Source organism: Aspergillus glaucus (assembly GCF_001890805.1).
Source record: "Aspergillus glaucus CBS 516.65 unplaced genomic scaffold ASPGLscaffold_11, whole genome shotgun sequence".
Lineage (NCBI taxonomy): Eukaryota > Fungi > Ascomycota > Eurotiomycetes > Eurotiales > Aspergillaceae > Aspergillus > Aspergillus glaucus.
In genome coordinates this window covers 866,372-880,345 of record NW_019170463.1, presented here as the reverse complement: position 1 = coordinate 880,345, position 13,974 = coordinate 866,372, and the positions used below count along the sequence as shown (strand labels likewise).

Sequence of the window (13,974 nt, the reverse complement as noted above, 5' to 3'; positions counted from 1 at the left end):
TCATACGTGACGAGGAGAGAGGCGTGTATGTAAGCGCGTCTGTAATGTTGCCTGAGGTGTCAGTGTTAGATAAGCAGCCGTCATGGTTGCAATTCCGACTTCATCACTGGCCGATGGACCGTTTCTTTTCTTTTGCTCTCAGAGATACTCCCTTTTGCGCTGCCAGTACTTCATTTTGGCAGAACGGTAAGTCCCTGTCTCATTTACGGTGTCGCGTGAGTGTCCGATTGAAGTGTCAATACTAACGTGTGAGGAGAAAAAGATGCTGTCCCAGCGAATCTTGACCCGGCGCCTGCCCCAGCTGGCTGCCCGCACGACCGTCCCCCGCGCTTCTTTTTCGCAAGTCCGGAGCCTCGGTGCTTCTGCTGAGCTCGACGACCCTTTGCAGGTATGAGGTGTTATTCCGGCGATACTATTTTGTTGGTATCAGATCAATTGACGGTTCCGGTGCTTCCACCCTTTCAGAATGGCAACTACCAGAACCCTCCCCGTGTGAAGCGTCAATTCAGAGATCCCTATGGCGGCTGGTGGGATCAGCAGGAGCGTCGGAACTTTGGCGAACCCGTTCACGAGGAGAACGAAATCCTCGGTATCTTCAGTCCCGAGCAGTACACCCACGTCACCCCTCGCAAGGGTCTGTTCCAGATCGGATGCTTCATCGCAGCTGTCTTCGGTTTGAGCGCTGTTGTGGCCCAGTTCTACCCGGACAAGCCTAGTGTCCCCCGGACATTCCCCGATGGCTTGGAGAAGGAGCTCGGAGGCGCGCACGCTGCTCCGGTGAGTTCTCTGATTATACCTTGAGATAGGTCTCTGGTCTCTTTATTTCTGCATGCTAACACTGCATCTCAGGCGCGCAAGCCCGGCCAGGAGTCCTGGTAATGGCCATCTGATGTTTCCATTTCTACATGTGTAAATAACATACTTGCAACACGAACTTTTTGTTTTCTTCCCTCGGCGTCACTCGTGGATCGGATAGTCGATGCTCCAACAGTCGGGCTCGCTTTCATCGGAATATCATTGAACATTGATTGTTATACTATTGATATTATGATCGTGAAGCAATCATATGGTAGCGTCAGGCAAAGCGGTCCAGAGTAGTCTGCATCTGGAGGGAGTAGGGGCAACGAACAAGAGCAGGGGCAAAAGGGAATACCACGTGAAAGCTGCTTTGTCTGCTCTTTAATGCGCCAAAGTGGACAGGAGTCTACTAAAAATATAAAAGAATAGTGGGTATGTCTTTGTCTCATTAGACGCTCGGGCAGCCACAAACAACCGTAGAAAACACCAGATAAAAGGACCAATTGCTCTTTTCTGTTAGGGATACGTTTTGCAAGCTTGTAACTGGTCCGGACAAATAATCCAGACACAAATAACTCTTTTGGGTCACTGTTTTACCTGGCACCGTGGTTTGGGCGCTGGTGGTTAGCTCTTCTGTTGGTTGTTTCGGGTGCGAACAAAAAATAACAATCCCGCCGCAGGACAGCTTCCAACCTCTCACTCTCCCCTGGTCCTCTTACTCTACCTTCAACAGAACCCTTCCCCCAGCATACTATTGGGTTCACACATTCTTCTCCTGTCGACTGCGTTGTCTACCCCTTCAAATATTACAGCACTCGTGACACAAGGTCCTGGGTCGATTATTCGGGGATCCTCCCTTATCCATGGTCCCACACTCCGCACCTCCCCTCTTCCCGAACGCTACAGTGTTATCTGGATAATACCCCTGAGAGAAAGAAAGGCGAAAAGACTCCATGTCGACAGCATCTAACCAATCCCGAGGCATTAATCGACGCATCAACAGCCTCCAGAATGAAGCCCGACATTCGCGCAGCCTCTCCGGGTCACGGAGGCGTCCTGTCAATTCCTCCGCAGCTTATAGCTATGCTCTCCGTGTAGCTTACCTGGCATACCTCCTCCAGCCTCGATCTCGCCGCGTACAGAATGTACAAGCGCCACAGAAGCCGAAACGAGCGTCGACGTCTTTCCATGATTTGATGAGCGACTTCTCTCTAGTCAGGGACTCCAAAAGTACACGGTTTCCGCATGGATTCATCGCAGAGCTCGAGAAGCGGTTGACGGGCGTTTTGATCGGGAGGGAAAAACGGAAGGAATATCAGGATGCGTTGGTGGTTAGGACATTTGCTGCGTTCTTGAACACGTTGAAGGAGCAGTCGTTTAAGAAGCGGATGGATAAAGATCGACGCGCTGAAGACCTGGTCCTGATCTTCTACTCGAATGCTACCAAGGAACTTAGCAAAGGCAAGGACGCGGACGATGATTCCTGGAAATTCATGGTCGATAGACATGTTGCTCTCTTCGTCCGATTAATTTCGCTCATTCTGAAGGATAACGACTGGTCGAGGGACCGGCCCGAGTTGTCCAATCGGTTATCGATCCTTGAGAACAAGTTGCTTTCCCAAGACCAAGACTTGGTCCAGACAAATGGATCTGACCAGATGACAGAGGTGGTGGCCCCGCTGAGCTACGACGTGAAGGACATGCATCTTGTGCAGCACGTCGCCAAGGTATTCGGCATGGCCAACTCCCAGGTGCAATCGGATATCGACAAGAACAGAGCGGTTTGGACCGCGCAGGCAGCCCTACAGGATTTGAAGTCCTATCAAGCCCACCTAAGTCTCAAAACCCGAAAGACCCTGGCGCAAGAGGATTTCGAAAACGACGAAGGGTATGAACACTGGAAGAAGAGCGAGGGTCCTGATCTGTCACAGATGATGCTTGCCATCGTTCAGTCCAATCCGGAGCTTGCTAAAAATACACCGGGTGTGCTTCCGCGATTCAATCCTGGTGCAGCGGATCACAGTTCTGATTCGAGTCCTGTGGAATTGACCAGGACGAATTCCGACAGGCCAATTTCATACATCATCGACCAACCCGTGGACCTTAGCTCGTTGTCACTGAGTGACAACGGCGATGCCTCGGATGAGTCCGACACCTACACATATATCCCATCAGATCCACGGGCCGCATATAAATTCATTCTTACTCAGACGCTGAATCATGACCTGAAAGACCGTGAGATTGAAGCTAGTCAAGCTGATTCAGACACTCCATCATTCAAGCTGCTTTCTAAGCAGTCTACTGAGCTCTTGAACGAAATTTGTGTTCGCTGGCGACTTCCCAATTTCTCAAGGATTGCCTTGTTCTTGGACGTTGCCCGAGAGAAATTCGTGGATAATGAGATTGACTTGGATACCCTCGACTCAGCGTTTACCTTTGTCAAGCAGTCGCCTGGGTCAGAGGGCAAGAAACGTAGCAGTTACATTGCTTCGGTTCTTTACGACAGAAAGAAATGGACGATCCATGATCTTCTCTTGATGCAACAGCTACTTTCCTCGCTTCACGAGGCTTTACTGCGGGAACTTTACGATGTCATGATGGATTGCTTTGAAGCAAAGCCTCGCCCGATTGGCCCAGTTATGTACGTGCTAGAGAGCCACGTCCAAATGGACCCTAATTATACAGAGGATGCCGAAGATATCGATCGTTTCCGCACATACGTTCAGGAAGGGCTCTCCCAGAAAGCGACGGAGAAGTATCAGGATCTCCTTGGTGAATCAGTGCCTGTGGAGCAGGAAACCTGGCAGCCAGACCACGTTATTCAGCTTGGCGAAACCATAATGAAACTTGGTCAGAAAATTCGAAAGCGTTATAGAAATAATCCGGAAATCATGCGGTAAGGACTTACCTAAACTGCTTCACATTTTGTATCCATTCTGACAGATTGCAGGGTGAATCCATATACTACTTTGCTGGCGAATGTGCTCCCTATTTATGCAGAGGATGCTCATGAGATGGTGGTCAGAATCATGGAACATACAAAAGCAAAGGGAGAAGAAATGGATATGCAAGATGGGTTTGACCTCTATAAGCAATTGACAGCGATACGTCGCGTTTTTCTAGAGACACTGCCTGAGTAAGTTCAAAAAGCTGTTATTCTTTCTAATGGTCGATACTAATACTTGACAGCGTTCCTTTCCCGTTCCATGTGGAAAGCCTACTTGAGGACTTTGTATGGCAGTGGCTGCGCTTGACAGAAGCGAAGATAATAGACTGGGTTGAGCAAGCGATCAGAAAAGACAACTTCGGCGTCCGGGGCGATGGCTCGGAAGAAGTAGTCTCTGAAGAGTACAAACACAGTGTTTCTGCCATTGACATTTTCCGCTCGTTCAATCAAGTGGTTGAGCAATTGGTCCAGCTTGAATGGGACGACGACCTCCAATACGCCAAATTCATGACTGCTCTGTCTAAGTCAATAAGCAATGGTATAGCAACATATTGCGAGTCGCTGGAGAAGATGTTCGCCAGGGAGATGGATCGGCTGTCGCCCGATCAGGAAGCAGCTATGAATCAAACGGCCCAGGAGAAACTGATGCAATTCGCCAAAGATACGTGGACAAATAAGGAGAAGATTGAGCCATTTCAATTCTTCCCTGAGGTTCGTATAACTGTCTCCCCTTTACCTTGTTCGGACACAGCTAACAGTTATTCACCAGTCCATGGTCAAATTGAATAACATTGAATATGGTCTCACCCAACTTGATAAGCTTGAGCATGAGATTAACGTCGACGGGTGTGCAGAGGTAATTGCACAGCATGCTCCTCCGCAATTGAATAAGATCCGCAAGTCGACGACCTACGTCTTCACGATCAAGGTTGTGGAGGCCGAAGACCTTAAGGCGTGTGACATGAATGGACGGAGTGATCCCTATGTCGTTCTGGCCGATGAGTATCAAAGGCGCATTGCCAAAACTCGTATCGTTTACAACAACCTTAACCCTCGATGGGATGACGCAGTCGACATCACAACCCAAGGACCCTTGAACATCATCGCAACGATTTGGGATTGGGATGCAGTGGGTGACCACGACTATGTGGGCCGTACATCTATCAAGTTGGACCCTGTGCACTTTAGTGATTTCCTGCCAAGAGAGTACTGGCTGGATCTGGATACTCAAGGAAGGTTGCTACTTCGTGTCAGTATGGAAGGGGAGCGGGACGACATCCAGTTCTATTTTGGCAAGGCTTTCCGAAACCTCAAGCGGAGTGAGAGAGATATGACACGCAAGATCACGGAGAAGCTGTCTGCATATATTAGTCACTGTCTGTCACGACGGACGTTGAAATCTCTGCTGTCCCGCGGCCTTAGTATCAGCACTGTTTCCAATTTCCTGAACCGAAATCGTGGACAATCGAACACAGTAATCCCAACTGCGGCGGATGTTGAAAACGCATTGACTCCGTTGTTCGATTATTTCAATGACAACTTTGCAATTATGAACAAGACACTCACGTCGGAAGCAATGAAGATGGTCATGGCCCGTCTATGGAAAGAGGTACTGGCTACCATTGAGAGTTTACTTGTGCCACCCTTGTCGGACAAACCATCACATCAAAAGCCTCTTACGATGCAAGAGGTAGACATCGTATCACGCTGGCTCGTGCTCCTCCTCAACTTCTTCCACGCCATCGATGATGAGACCGGCGAGGCGCACGGCGTCTCGATCGACATTCTGAAATCACCCAAATACCACGATATCCAATCCATAAACTTCTTCTACTTCGAACCCACCGATAACCTAATCCGCACATCGGAGCGAATGGCCTCAGTCACAGTCTCCCGGCAGCAAGCCAACAAAAACCGCGTCTCCGCACCACCACACCCCAGCACCGCAGGCACTGGCGGCTTTCTAGGTGTGGGTGTCCCCAGCGTCCGACGCGCCAAGAGCATCATGCTCTCTCGGAACCTGGGCACGATGAAGAAACTCAAAGAGGAGAAGTGGCGCGAAGCCCAGGCAGAGCCAAACGACGACATGATCCTGCGTATTCTTCGTATGCGGCCCGAAGCAGCTGGGTATCTGCGTGATCGGAGTCGTCAAAAGGAGAGACTTGCCGCAGCAGCGGCTGCGGACGCCATTGTAAAGCAGAGTCTTATGGCCGGTGCGGGTGGACGAATGACGGGGACGCTTGGGCGGCGGTGATTGAAGTGTTTGTTTGAGAATTTATTCCTTTGAAGTTAATACATATGTTTTTTGGCAAGCAGAGGAGGATCATGGCGTATGCGTTGTTGTCGTTTTGTTTTGCCCGCCAATTCGTGAACCTGACGGTCGATGGTACGAGATACGCAGCTACCAAGTTAATGAATCTAATCCAGTAATACTCTTCACGATATCCTAGTAGACTCTTGATAAGGTCAATTCCTAGTAACTATTCATTCGTTTTATCTTGACATCGTTTACTCCAAAGCAATGCACTCAATCTCAACGGGCACACCCTTGGGCAACTGCGCAACAGCCACACAGCTACGAGCCGGCTTGTGCGTAAAGAACTTCTCATACGTAGCGTTCATCTCCACAAAGTTTACCATATCAGTCAAGAAGACCTGCGCCAGCACCATTAGCCACCATCACCAACCCAACCAATAACCCAGGAGAAACGAGGAGCACGCACATTAACCTTAACAATCTTCTGCACACTCGAACCAGCAGCGTCAAGGATAGCCTTGATGTTATCGCAACAAGCCTGGGTCTTGTCGCCAATGGAGCCGTCGATGAGGTTGGCGTTGGCGTCGGCGGGGATCTGGCCCGAGACGAAGATCTGGCCGTTGGCCTTGATGGCTTGGGACTGCGTTGTTTAAGATGGATTGTTAATTGGTTGTTCTTGGGGTTGGTTTTCATGGGGTTTATTTGGAGGGTTTGCGTCATGAGCCTTGGATGAGCGTGGAAGGACTTACGTAGGGGCCCGCGGCTATAGGAAAGAGGGAATGTCAGTAACAGTTCGATTCAATTGACCAAGTTTCGCATTCTGCGTTCTGAATAGTAGGTGATGACTTACGAGGGCAAGCTTCCTTAGCAGAGACAGGAGTCATAGACATATTGACGGATGTGGAAGAAAAAGGCGACTGCTGGGTACGAACAGGAGGACGGTAAGAGAGATTGCGAAGGAGGAGAGAAAGACGAGAAGTGCTCCGGAGCATGAGTAGTTGAAGTAGAGAGAGAAGTTCTGGAGGGGTTGAAGAGTATTCCGCGGGAAAGTCGTCCGTTGCTTGCTTGGAGCCCCGCTATCGGTGGAGTCAGATGACTGGAGGGCGTACATGAATTACATAGTACCAGGGGTACAGTGATAAGGATATGTATACAGGGGTACAAGGGTATCATATTATTCAATGTATTGTATGTACTAGTGACGATAAGCTGGTTTCACAGCTTCGTATCAAAAATATGTCCAGGAGAAATATGACTATCAATTATGTTTGGCCTAAACCACCAAGCTGTTGTAGCTGCTGTAAGAAAACAGCCGTCTGCTCGGGAGAGAATCCAAAAAATACTGGGCCATTGAAAACGATATTCGCAGGCGCAGAAGGTTTCGAGTTATTCGGCTGAGGGCCGTCGGGTGGTTCCCCAGGGTCGTTTGCAGCATCAGGGGCCTGGCCCTTGCTGTCATCATTCCGAATCGTCTGTGTCTCCGGCTCTATTCTTTCGGGTTTAGGTTCAGGTTTAGGTGCAGGAGGCTTCGGTGCACCGTGGCCAAAGGGGCATCGACGAGGTGGTGGGGCTGCATCGGACTCATTCGGGGTGGTTTCTTGCAGGGGTGCGACAGAAGCTTCGTCCGTGACAGCATGGTCTGGAGGTTTGTTCGACTGTGTTTGAGGCGGAACTGGAGCAGGTGGGGATTGGAGAGGAGATGTTGGTAACGGATCTAGCGGAATGGGAACAGGGATTCCCCAAGGCCTGCTTGGAGATTCCCCAAGACGGATATCACGTAGTGGACGATCAAAGTGGCCCTGTCGTTCCTCCTCTTGGTGACCCTCTCCCTCTTCCTCCTTGATGGTAGGGTGCATCTCCTGTTTCGGTGTGCGGCCAACATCTTCCGCCCATTTTTCCACTCGCTCCGCAGAGGAGCTGGAGCCCGAGGCACCATTCTCAGCACCCGGGAGGAACGCTTGGTGTTTCACCGACAGGCCTCGGATCATGCTGATGAGATTACCGTACTTTGCATCTAAATGCCGCATGCTTGACGAGTCTCTCTGGTATCGTGAAACGCATATCGCATGGCTTCTAGGTATTTCGTGCTTGTGTCTCTCGACATATTCAGCAACTTCTTCCGGAGTGTGCTGGTCCAAAAACCTAATAGGGCATTTGGAGATGGGGCATCGGGCCGTCGACGATCTCGCAGAACCGGCCTGACTGGAACGCCTTTCGTTCTTTTCGGCCTTGATGGGATCGACATCGTGTCCACACGCGTCATGGTTATGGGAGTCAAAGGCATCTTCGACCCCGTTGAGGGCCCCATTTTCAGAGGCTTTATTGTTTAGCTTCGCGAAGGGGCACCGCAGGCTTCCCTGCGTGCCCTTTGTCGTGAAGTCTTTTTCTAAACGGGCAGGTGTATCGGCCCTCGTCGCAACGACGCATGGATTGGGATTTGTGAGCAAATTATCATCTGGAGGACGTGGTACTGATTGGTAGCAGTCCAGTCCTTCCCTAATAGCGTTGACAATCGGTTCTCCTACGTGACCAGATTCTGCAAGAGTATTGACTACATCAGAAGCTTTGAGCGACTGTTCATGAGGTGGGATGGGATCTGGAGAGCAGCGAAGGATCTTCTCCGCGACGATCTTGGTATGGGTATCGGTTCCGCCGGGGATTCGACCTGCTAATTTGGAATACTGAGACGTATGTTAGCATGTCTCGACAAGCAGTCTGCATGAGTGTAAAATAAACGGTGTGAAGTCTCATCAGATAATACATGACTAAAGAGTCATTGCCGCATATAGCGACTCAGTTCTAGAGCTAAATTTTCTCATCCTTTGGAGACAGGGGTGGGTGAAACGGGAGAGGGGGGTAGGAGGGTATTTACCTGTTCGTTGGCATATTTCAACCTTTGCTGCAAACTCCTCTCCTTGTCATTCAGCTGGTGGACTGTCAAGAGAAGAGCCTCAAACGCTTTAGCCAACGTCTGCAGCTGCGGATTTTGCTGCGTTTCGGGGATCACAGGAGCAGGCGACATTTTGCCTCTTCAAGCAACAGGATTACAAGGGCATAGACGTTTCATCTGTTTTCAATATGGCGCTTCTGCTTTGTTGCAGAAGCGCAGCTGAGCAAACATAAAGAGCAAAGAGAGAAAAGGGAAGAGAAAACTGGGGGGAGAAAGAAGTTGGGATTAAATCTGACGGGAGAGAAGCTCCTTAAGCGAGTTGGCCCGTGTGAGGTCACGTGGTGTTTCCGAGAAACGGTCCGGGTTGGCACCAGGCATCCTGGTATGTACGGAGTAGTAGTATGATCCAATAATCAACCAATTGATGACATGGACGAACATATATTGGCATCCTTTTCTAATCTATGACTGACAAAATGGAGAAAAATGAAACGGAGGATCAGTGATCAGACCACTCTTTCAATGCCAACAAGCCTACTGGCTGCGGTTATCCCACGCCGAGTTTCCAAGACTAGTCAGGTGCTTCCTCATTATGTTTGACCTCACTCATCGGTGTCTCAGTTCTGGAAATACCAGCGGTTGAAAGCGCCAATGAGCGCCTACTGTTCGTCATCAAGATGGTGGATGGAGGGACTGTCGTTATTGAGACAGCTGTAAACCATGGCCTGGTATGTATGCGCTTCACAGTGACATTGCTCAATGTTTGATTGGCGGGGCCCAGTGTAGCCATTTTCGGTCCCAGTGACGCATTTTATGGACTCTCCACGGTGAAATAGGTAAGTCCACACAGAGACGCCGGGATGAAAGATAGACGAAGTAGTAGATTAGGAATATGCCTTTCACGTACTCTCAATTTATTGGCTCGTAGTATTTGTCAATTACTATTCTTCTACTGGTAGATATCCGGTGAATATTTCGGCATCGGGGGATTAAACGCTTTGTATAGCTAAGGAGCCGTGGTTTCGATTAAATGGCCAAACTTGCATGCCGTTTATTTATATATTCGGGTCCATGTAGAGTCCCAACATTGATTATATATCCCTGTGCCTACTAACAGAATGTTCCTAAATCGTATACAATGAATGGGACGAAAAATATGTGGTTGATCCACTGGAAAAAATGGGATGCAAGAAAATGGCAACATAAAATCAACAATAGCAACACAGAGAAACATCGAACCACATACCCATGCATGCGAGTGGTGCCAAAGTACCTACGGAGTACATTAGTGTGATGTAGTAATTCAAGCTTTATGTAACACTAAAGGGAAACCACTCTCAACAAGCCCAGCCGGGCTAGCTCAATCGGTAGAGCGTGAGACTCTTAATCTCAAGGTTGCGGGTTCGACCCCCGCGTTCGGCTTCAATAGAAGACGATCACGATTGATCACTTTTTTTTTTTTTTTGTATTTTTTTTTGGGGGGGACCAGATGGGGGAAGTTCGGGACTGAAAATTTTGGACGGGTAGGGTTTGTGTGGGGCAGCGGAGGTATGACGTCAACAATACCAATGGTGTAGCCCTCTGTTCACCTTAAGCGCTACCAGATGCTTGATTTTTTGTTCCATATTCATATAGTTAGCATGACGGGAGCTCACTAAACAGCAACAGCAACAGCAGCAGCAATGGTGATCCTTGGATATCAATTTATCGTGTGCAGACTGGAAGAACCCCAGCCCAATCGCTCAATTTCATCGAAAGCATTGACCCTAGTGCCGAAGAGCCGTCTGCTTGAACGGGTTCGTCCATAGCCTCGATCATTCTTCCGAGATATTCGCCTGCTCTCGACAGATGAAGAATATGGACAATGGTATAATGAATTCGAAGAGGCGGAGGAGGTTGCAGTCTGCCTTCTGTGAGTTCCAAGAAATTAGAAACAACCTCATCGTATGTATGGGGGTGTCCGTCGATCTCCCTGAAGAAGATACCAAACTCGTCAAAATAGTAGCAGTATTCACTTGCCATACACATGAAATTCCTGGGCTTGTCGATTTCGCTTTCATTGGGGTTTAGTGATATGCCTGCGTCAAACATATCCAGAATTGAGATCGCAAACTTGTGAGACTGACTCTGGAGATACAATCAGCAATGCTCATGGAAATCTGTATACACTCCGGGGAACATAGCACTCACCTACTCCTTGTCTTTGAATTATATCATAGAAGAAGAAATGATTCGAGCTACAACAACTTCGGTGCAATATTTGCGAAAAAAAAAAAAAAAAAAAAAAAAGTCTTTCGCCGTCATCATCTTCTGCATAGCCATTCTGCCTGAATCCTTTCATAGCCGTAGGAAGGTCAAATTTGCAAGAAACTACACAACGGTGGCGGCTATGGGGTAAGCAATCCTCCCTGAGATGGGCCTCTCGCCTTGTTTCCGGCGCCGCACTCGATGACAGCTGACCTGGAGATTTACAGGTCATGACCTTTGGCCGGTCCATCACTATAATAGTATAAGAAAAGCTCATTTATGTACCAGTATATTGACCTACTTTTACCGTAAAAGTTGATGCATAGATATTTCGCAAAAGAGAGGAGCTTCTCCTCTGCACCAATCGTAGGGTCCTTGGAGTCAAAGGCGAACACTCCTCGAGCAAAATCTTATGCCCCCCTTCCCAGGAAGGCAGGGAGTCGATATAGGTGAAGAAGAGTTGTAGAAATGCGCCTTGGTCGCAATGCTCATATGTCAGCCGAATCAGTGTGATTCTCTTGTAGTTATTTTCCGACTGATGAGGCTCATAGTAACGAATAAGAGTCTCGAAGACCTCTTGAGCTCTACCCAAAAGCGGATGCTTGGTATTGAAAAGCAGTTGACATATCCTCGACCCTATTCGCAAGATCCTCGGTCCAGATAGATTAGTTCTGCGACTGATTGGATCGTTAGATTATGTTATCTTTCCCTGTTGCCTGCCCTATATCGGCGAAGGAAATGATACCACTTATAGTGATGCCTACATCTCGGCAGTCTTGTAGCAACAGTGACGAGATTCGAGTGTTGCAGCCTGAAATATTATAGGTCGCAACCGCGACAAAAAGGTGGAGACAAACCGTTGTCAATGACTTTCAATTATTATGGAGTTGCGAATCAAAGGATCGTTATGCACTTCATGAAACAATTGTCATTAGGCTCCAGTTTCACTAAAATGAAGCTCTTTCAACAAGCCCGGCCGGGCTAGCTCAATCGGTAGAGCGTGAGACTCTTAATCTCAAGGTTGCGGGTTCGACCCCCGCGTTCGGCTTCAACAGAAGACGATCACGATTGATCACTTTTTTTTTTTGGTTTGTTGCTATTATTTTTATTTTTTGCCCAATCGCTCAATATACCGACTCTGTGCAAATCCAATTGGAATGAGCGTGTTTTTGTATCCGACCGGATCATCTGTTTGTTATCTGCAACACCACGGCCTACATGCAGAATCCCTCGACGATTGCGCCTGACGATCAATGCACACCGGAGCAGACCTATTGGACAACATCCGGTTAAACAGGGCAACAGGCATCATGGACCAGTCCAGACAACGGAGACCCGGTATTGGGCATTGGATTGAGTGCGGTACTTTCAGTCGCGCCACCGAGGTACCGCAGAGTCAGTAACGGATGTCCCTGGCTAATGTGATGGAGCCCGGGTGAGGCGATGCAGGCAGGCTGCAGTAGTCGGCATGGCAGGGATCTATACTCATTCGGAAGACGGACGATAATAGCCAACCGTATCGAGCTGCTAGATTGGGTTGCTAAAGTATTGCGGAACGATATCCTCCGATGTTACTTACGGCTATACTCTATGTGTTTTTCTAAATACCCCGAGTGTAGTTGTGGTATAGAAGGGAGGATTCTAGTCTGGAGGGGGTTGTATGGCGTTATCATAAGAGGGGTTATGTAGCACTCACCACCCACAATAATACCATAATCAGTGTTAATAATGATCTTGGAAACCCTTTTATCTCAACTTTTATATGAATATTTTTTATATGAATATTCAGAATAATTCTTTCCTCTATATAAACGTGTATAGCTACATAGTACAATACCAGCTCATACCGTCACGTACGGTCAGATCTTCATCTTTTTTTTTTTTTTTTTTTTTTTTTTTTTTAACCCGCTTATCAATTTCCTCATTTCTCACCACCACCAGCACTACTGCCGCTCTGCTCAGGTCTCCTCGTTCAGCCTTTCTTTATTAGTGCTCCTCCTCCTCTCCCTCCTTTTCTCCCTCTCCTTTCCTTTATTTTCTTCCTCTTCCCTCTTCATCATGTCCCAATCTACCGCTCCCGATGCCACCACCACCCAAGTCTCCGGACAGCCCCCCGCCCATCCCTCCCGCACCACCGAACTCGCCAGTCTTAAGGTAAGACTGCGCTCTGCCCTGCACCAATTCCCCGACTTTCCGTCCCCGGGTATCCTCTTTGAAGACATCCTCCCCATCTTCGCCGATCCCTCTCTGCACGAAGCTCTCCTGCGATGCTTGGAATTGCACATCCTCGAGTCCGCCGGTGGCCAGAAGCCCGATGTCATCGTTGGTCTTGAGGCCAGAGGCTTCCTGATGGGCCCTAGCTTGGCTCTGCGGCTGGGAGTTGGCTTTGTTCCTGTGCGGAAGCAGGGCAAGCTGCCGGGTCCTTGTGAGACCCAGGGGTATGAGAAGGAGTATGGGCAGGACTTTTTCCAGATGCAGGCGGATTCGATCAAGCCTGGTCAGAAGGTTATTATTGTTGATGACATTATCGCTACTGGTATGTTCCTTTACCTTGTCTCTTGTTTAAAGCGCGCAATGCTGACTGAATAGGTGGATCTGCATGGGCTGGTGGTGAACTCGTCAAGAAGATGGGCGGAGAGCTCCTTGGATTCGTCTTCCTGCTCGAACTTGAATTCCTCAAGGGACGCGAGAAGCTCTCGGCGCCGGTTTACACCCTTCTGACTGGTCAGGAGGAGAAGTTCACGTCGTGAACTCCTTAATACGAGATATGATCGCATACGACATTCACCCGCAATAGAAAACGAAAATGAGTTCTGATGCTGGATTAATCTCCGG

At 48.8% G+C, this 13,974-nt stretch overlaps 6 protein-coding genes and 2 non-coding genes across 8 annotated transcripts; 5 read left to right on the top strand and 3 right to left on the bottom strand.

The window, feature by feature from the left end:
* Positions 1–115: 115 nt before the first annotated feature.
* On the top strand, positions 116–1,231 carry ASPGLDRAFT_47775 (uncharacterized protein). The gene is made up of 4 exons (XM_022546753.1): positions 116–186; positions 263–388; positions 466–777; positions 850–1,231. The coding sequence occupies exons 2-4, from the start codon at positions 263–265 to the stop codon at positions 877–879; spliced, it is 468 nt and encodes a 155-aa protein (XP_022400751.1). The 5' UTR covers positions 116–186; the 3' UTR covers positions 880–1,231.
* Positions 1,232–1,511: 280 nt separating this feature from the next.
* ASPGLDRAFT_150631 (C2 domain protein) lies at positions 1,512–6,183 on the top strand. Its single transcript, XM_022542167.1, has 4 exons — positions 1,512–3,694; positions 3,749–3,934; positions 3,988–4,456; positions 4,515–6,183. The coding sequence occupies exons 1-4, from the start codon at positions 1,752–1,754 to the stop codon at positions 5,997–5,999; spliced, it is 4,083 nt and encodes a 1,360-aa protein (XP_022400750.1). The 5' UTR covers positions 1,512–1,751; the 3' UTR covers positions 6,000–6,183.
* A 70-nt stretch (positions 6,184–6,253) lies between these two features.
* On the bottom strand, positions 6,254–6,942 carry ASPGLDRAFT_82689 (uncharacterized protein; the record flags this gene model as incomplete). Its single annotated transcript, XM_022550176.1, has 4 exons — positions 6,853–6,942; positions 6,752–6,765; positions 6,469–6,642; positions 6,254–6,400 (listed from the first exon to the last, which is right to left on the bottom strand). The coding sequence occupies exons 1-4, from the start codon at positions 6,890–6,892 to the stop codon at positions 6,254–6,256; spliced, it is 375 nt and encodes a 124-aa protein (XP_022400749.1). The 5' UTR covers positions 6,893–6,942.
* A 213-nt stretch (positions 6,943–7,155) lies between these two features.
* Positions 7,156–9,136, bottom strand: ASPGLDRAFT_47771 (uncharacterized protein). The gene is made up of 2 exons (XM_022546752.1): positions 8,875–9,136; positions 7,156–8,683 (listed from the first exon to the last, which is right to left on the bottom strand). Exons 1-2 carry the CDS (start codon positions 9,022–9,024, stop codon positions 7,265–7,267), a joined length of 1,569 nt encoding a protein of 522 aa, XP_022400748.1. The 5' UTR covers positions 9,025–9,136; the 3' UTR covers positions 7,156–7,264.
* Positions 9,137–10,241: 1,105 nt separating this feature from the next.
* Positions 10,242–10,314, top strand: ASPGLDRAFT_t93. The gene has a single exon. It is a non-coding gene; the product is annotated as a tRNA-Lys (tRNA).
* Positions 10,315–10,370: 56 nt separating this feature from the next.
* On the bottom strand, positions 10,371–11,018 carry ASPGLDRAFT_47769 (uncharacterized protein). Its single transcript, XM_022546751.1, has 2 exons — positions 10,919–11,018; positions 10,371–10,802 (listed from the first exon to the last, which is right to left on the bottom strand). Exons 1-2 carry the CDS (start codon positions 10,981–10,983, stop codon positions 10,592–10,594), a joined length of 276 nt encoding a protein of 91 aa, XP_022400747.1. The 5' UTR covers positions 10,984–11,018; the 3' UTR covers positions 10,371–10,591.
* A 1,096-nt stretch (positions 11,019–12,114) lies between these two features.
* Positions 12,115–12,187, top strand: ASPGLDRAFT_t94. The gene has a single exon. It is a non-coding gene; the product is annotated as a tRNA-Lys (tRNA).
* A 1,010-nt stretch (positions 12,188–13,197) lies between these two features.
* Positions 13,198–13,889, top strand: ASPGLDRAFT_26214 (adenine phosphoribosyltransferase APT1; the record flags this gene model as incomplete). The annotated part of the gene is made up of 2 exons (XM_022543541.1): positions 13,198–13,675; positions 13,729–13,889. 2 exons carry the CDS (start codon positions 13,198–13,200, stop codon positions 13,887–13,889), a joined length of 639 nt encoding a protein of 212 aa, XP_022400746.1.
* Between the last annotated feature and the right edge of the window lie 85 nt (positions 13,890–13,974).

What these genes read in the sequence shown, in the direction of transcription:
- ASPGLDRAFT_47771 (XM_022546752.1), bottom strand. Translation starts at nt 9,024, where the DNA reads ATGTCGCCTGCTCCTGTGATCCCCGAAACGCAGCAAAATCCGCAGCTG. An exon ending in TGAAATATGCCAACGAACAG is followed by an intron (nt 8,684 to 8,874) that starts GTAAATACCCTC and finishes CATACGTCTCAG; the next exon opens with TATTCCAAATTAGCAGGTCG.
- ASPGLDRAFT_47769 (XM_022546751.1), bottom strand. Translation starts at nt 10,983, where the DNA reads ATGTTTGACGCAGGCATATCACTAAACCCCAATGAAAGCGAAATCGAC. An exon ending in GACAAGCCCAGGAATTTCAT is followed by an intron (nt 10,803 to 10,918) that starts GTGTATGGCAAG and finishes TGGAACTCACAG; the next exon opens with AAGGCAGACTGCAACCTCCT.
- ASPGLDRAFT_150631 (XM_022542167.1), top strand. Translation starts at nt 1,752, where the DNA reads ATGTCGACAGCATCTAACCAATCCCGAGGCATTAATCGACGCATCAAC. An exon ending in AATAATCCGGAAATCATGCG is followed by an intron (nt 3,695 to 3,748) that starts GTAAGGACTTAC and finishes GACAGATTGCAG; the next exon opens with GGTGAATCCATATACTACTT. An exon ending in TTTCTAGAGACACTGCCTGA is followed by an intron (nt 3,935 to 3,987) that starts GTAAGTTCAAAA and finishes AATACTTGACAG; the next exon opens with CGTTCCTTTCCCGTTCCATG.
- ASPGLDRAFT_47775 (XM_022546753.1), top strand. Translation starts at nt 263, where the DNA reads ATGCTGTCCCAGCGAATCTTGACCCGGCGCCTGCCCCAGCTGGCTGCC. An exon ending in AGCTCGACGACCCTTTGCAG is followed by an intron (nt 389 to 465) that starts GTATGAGGTGTT and finishes CCACCCTTTCAG; the next exon opens with AATGGCAACTACCAGAACCC. An exon ending in GAGGCGCGCACGCTGCTCCG is followed by an intron (nt 778 to 849) that starts GTGAGTTCTCTG and finishes ACTGCATCTCAG; the next exon opens with GCGCGCAAGCCCGGCCAGGA.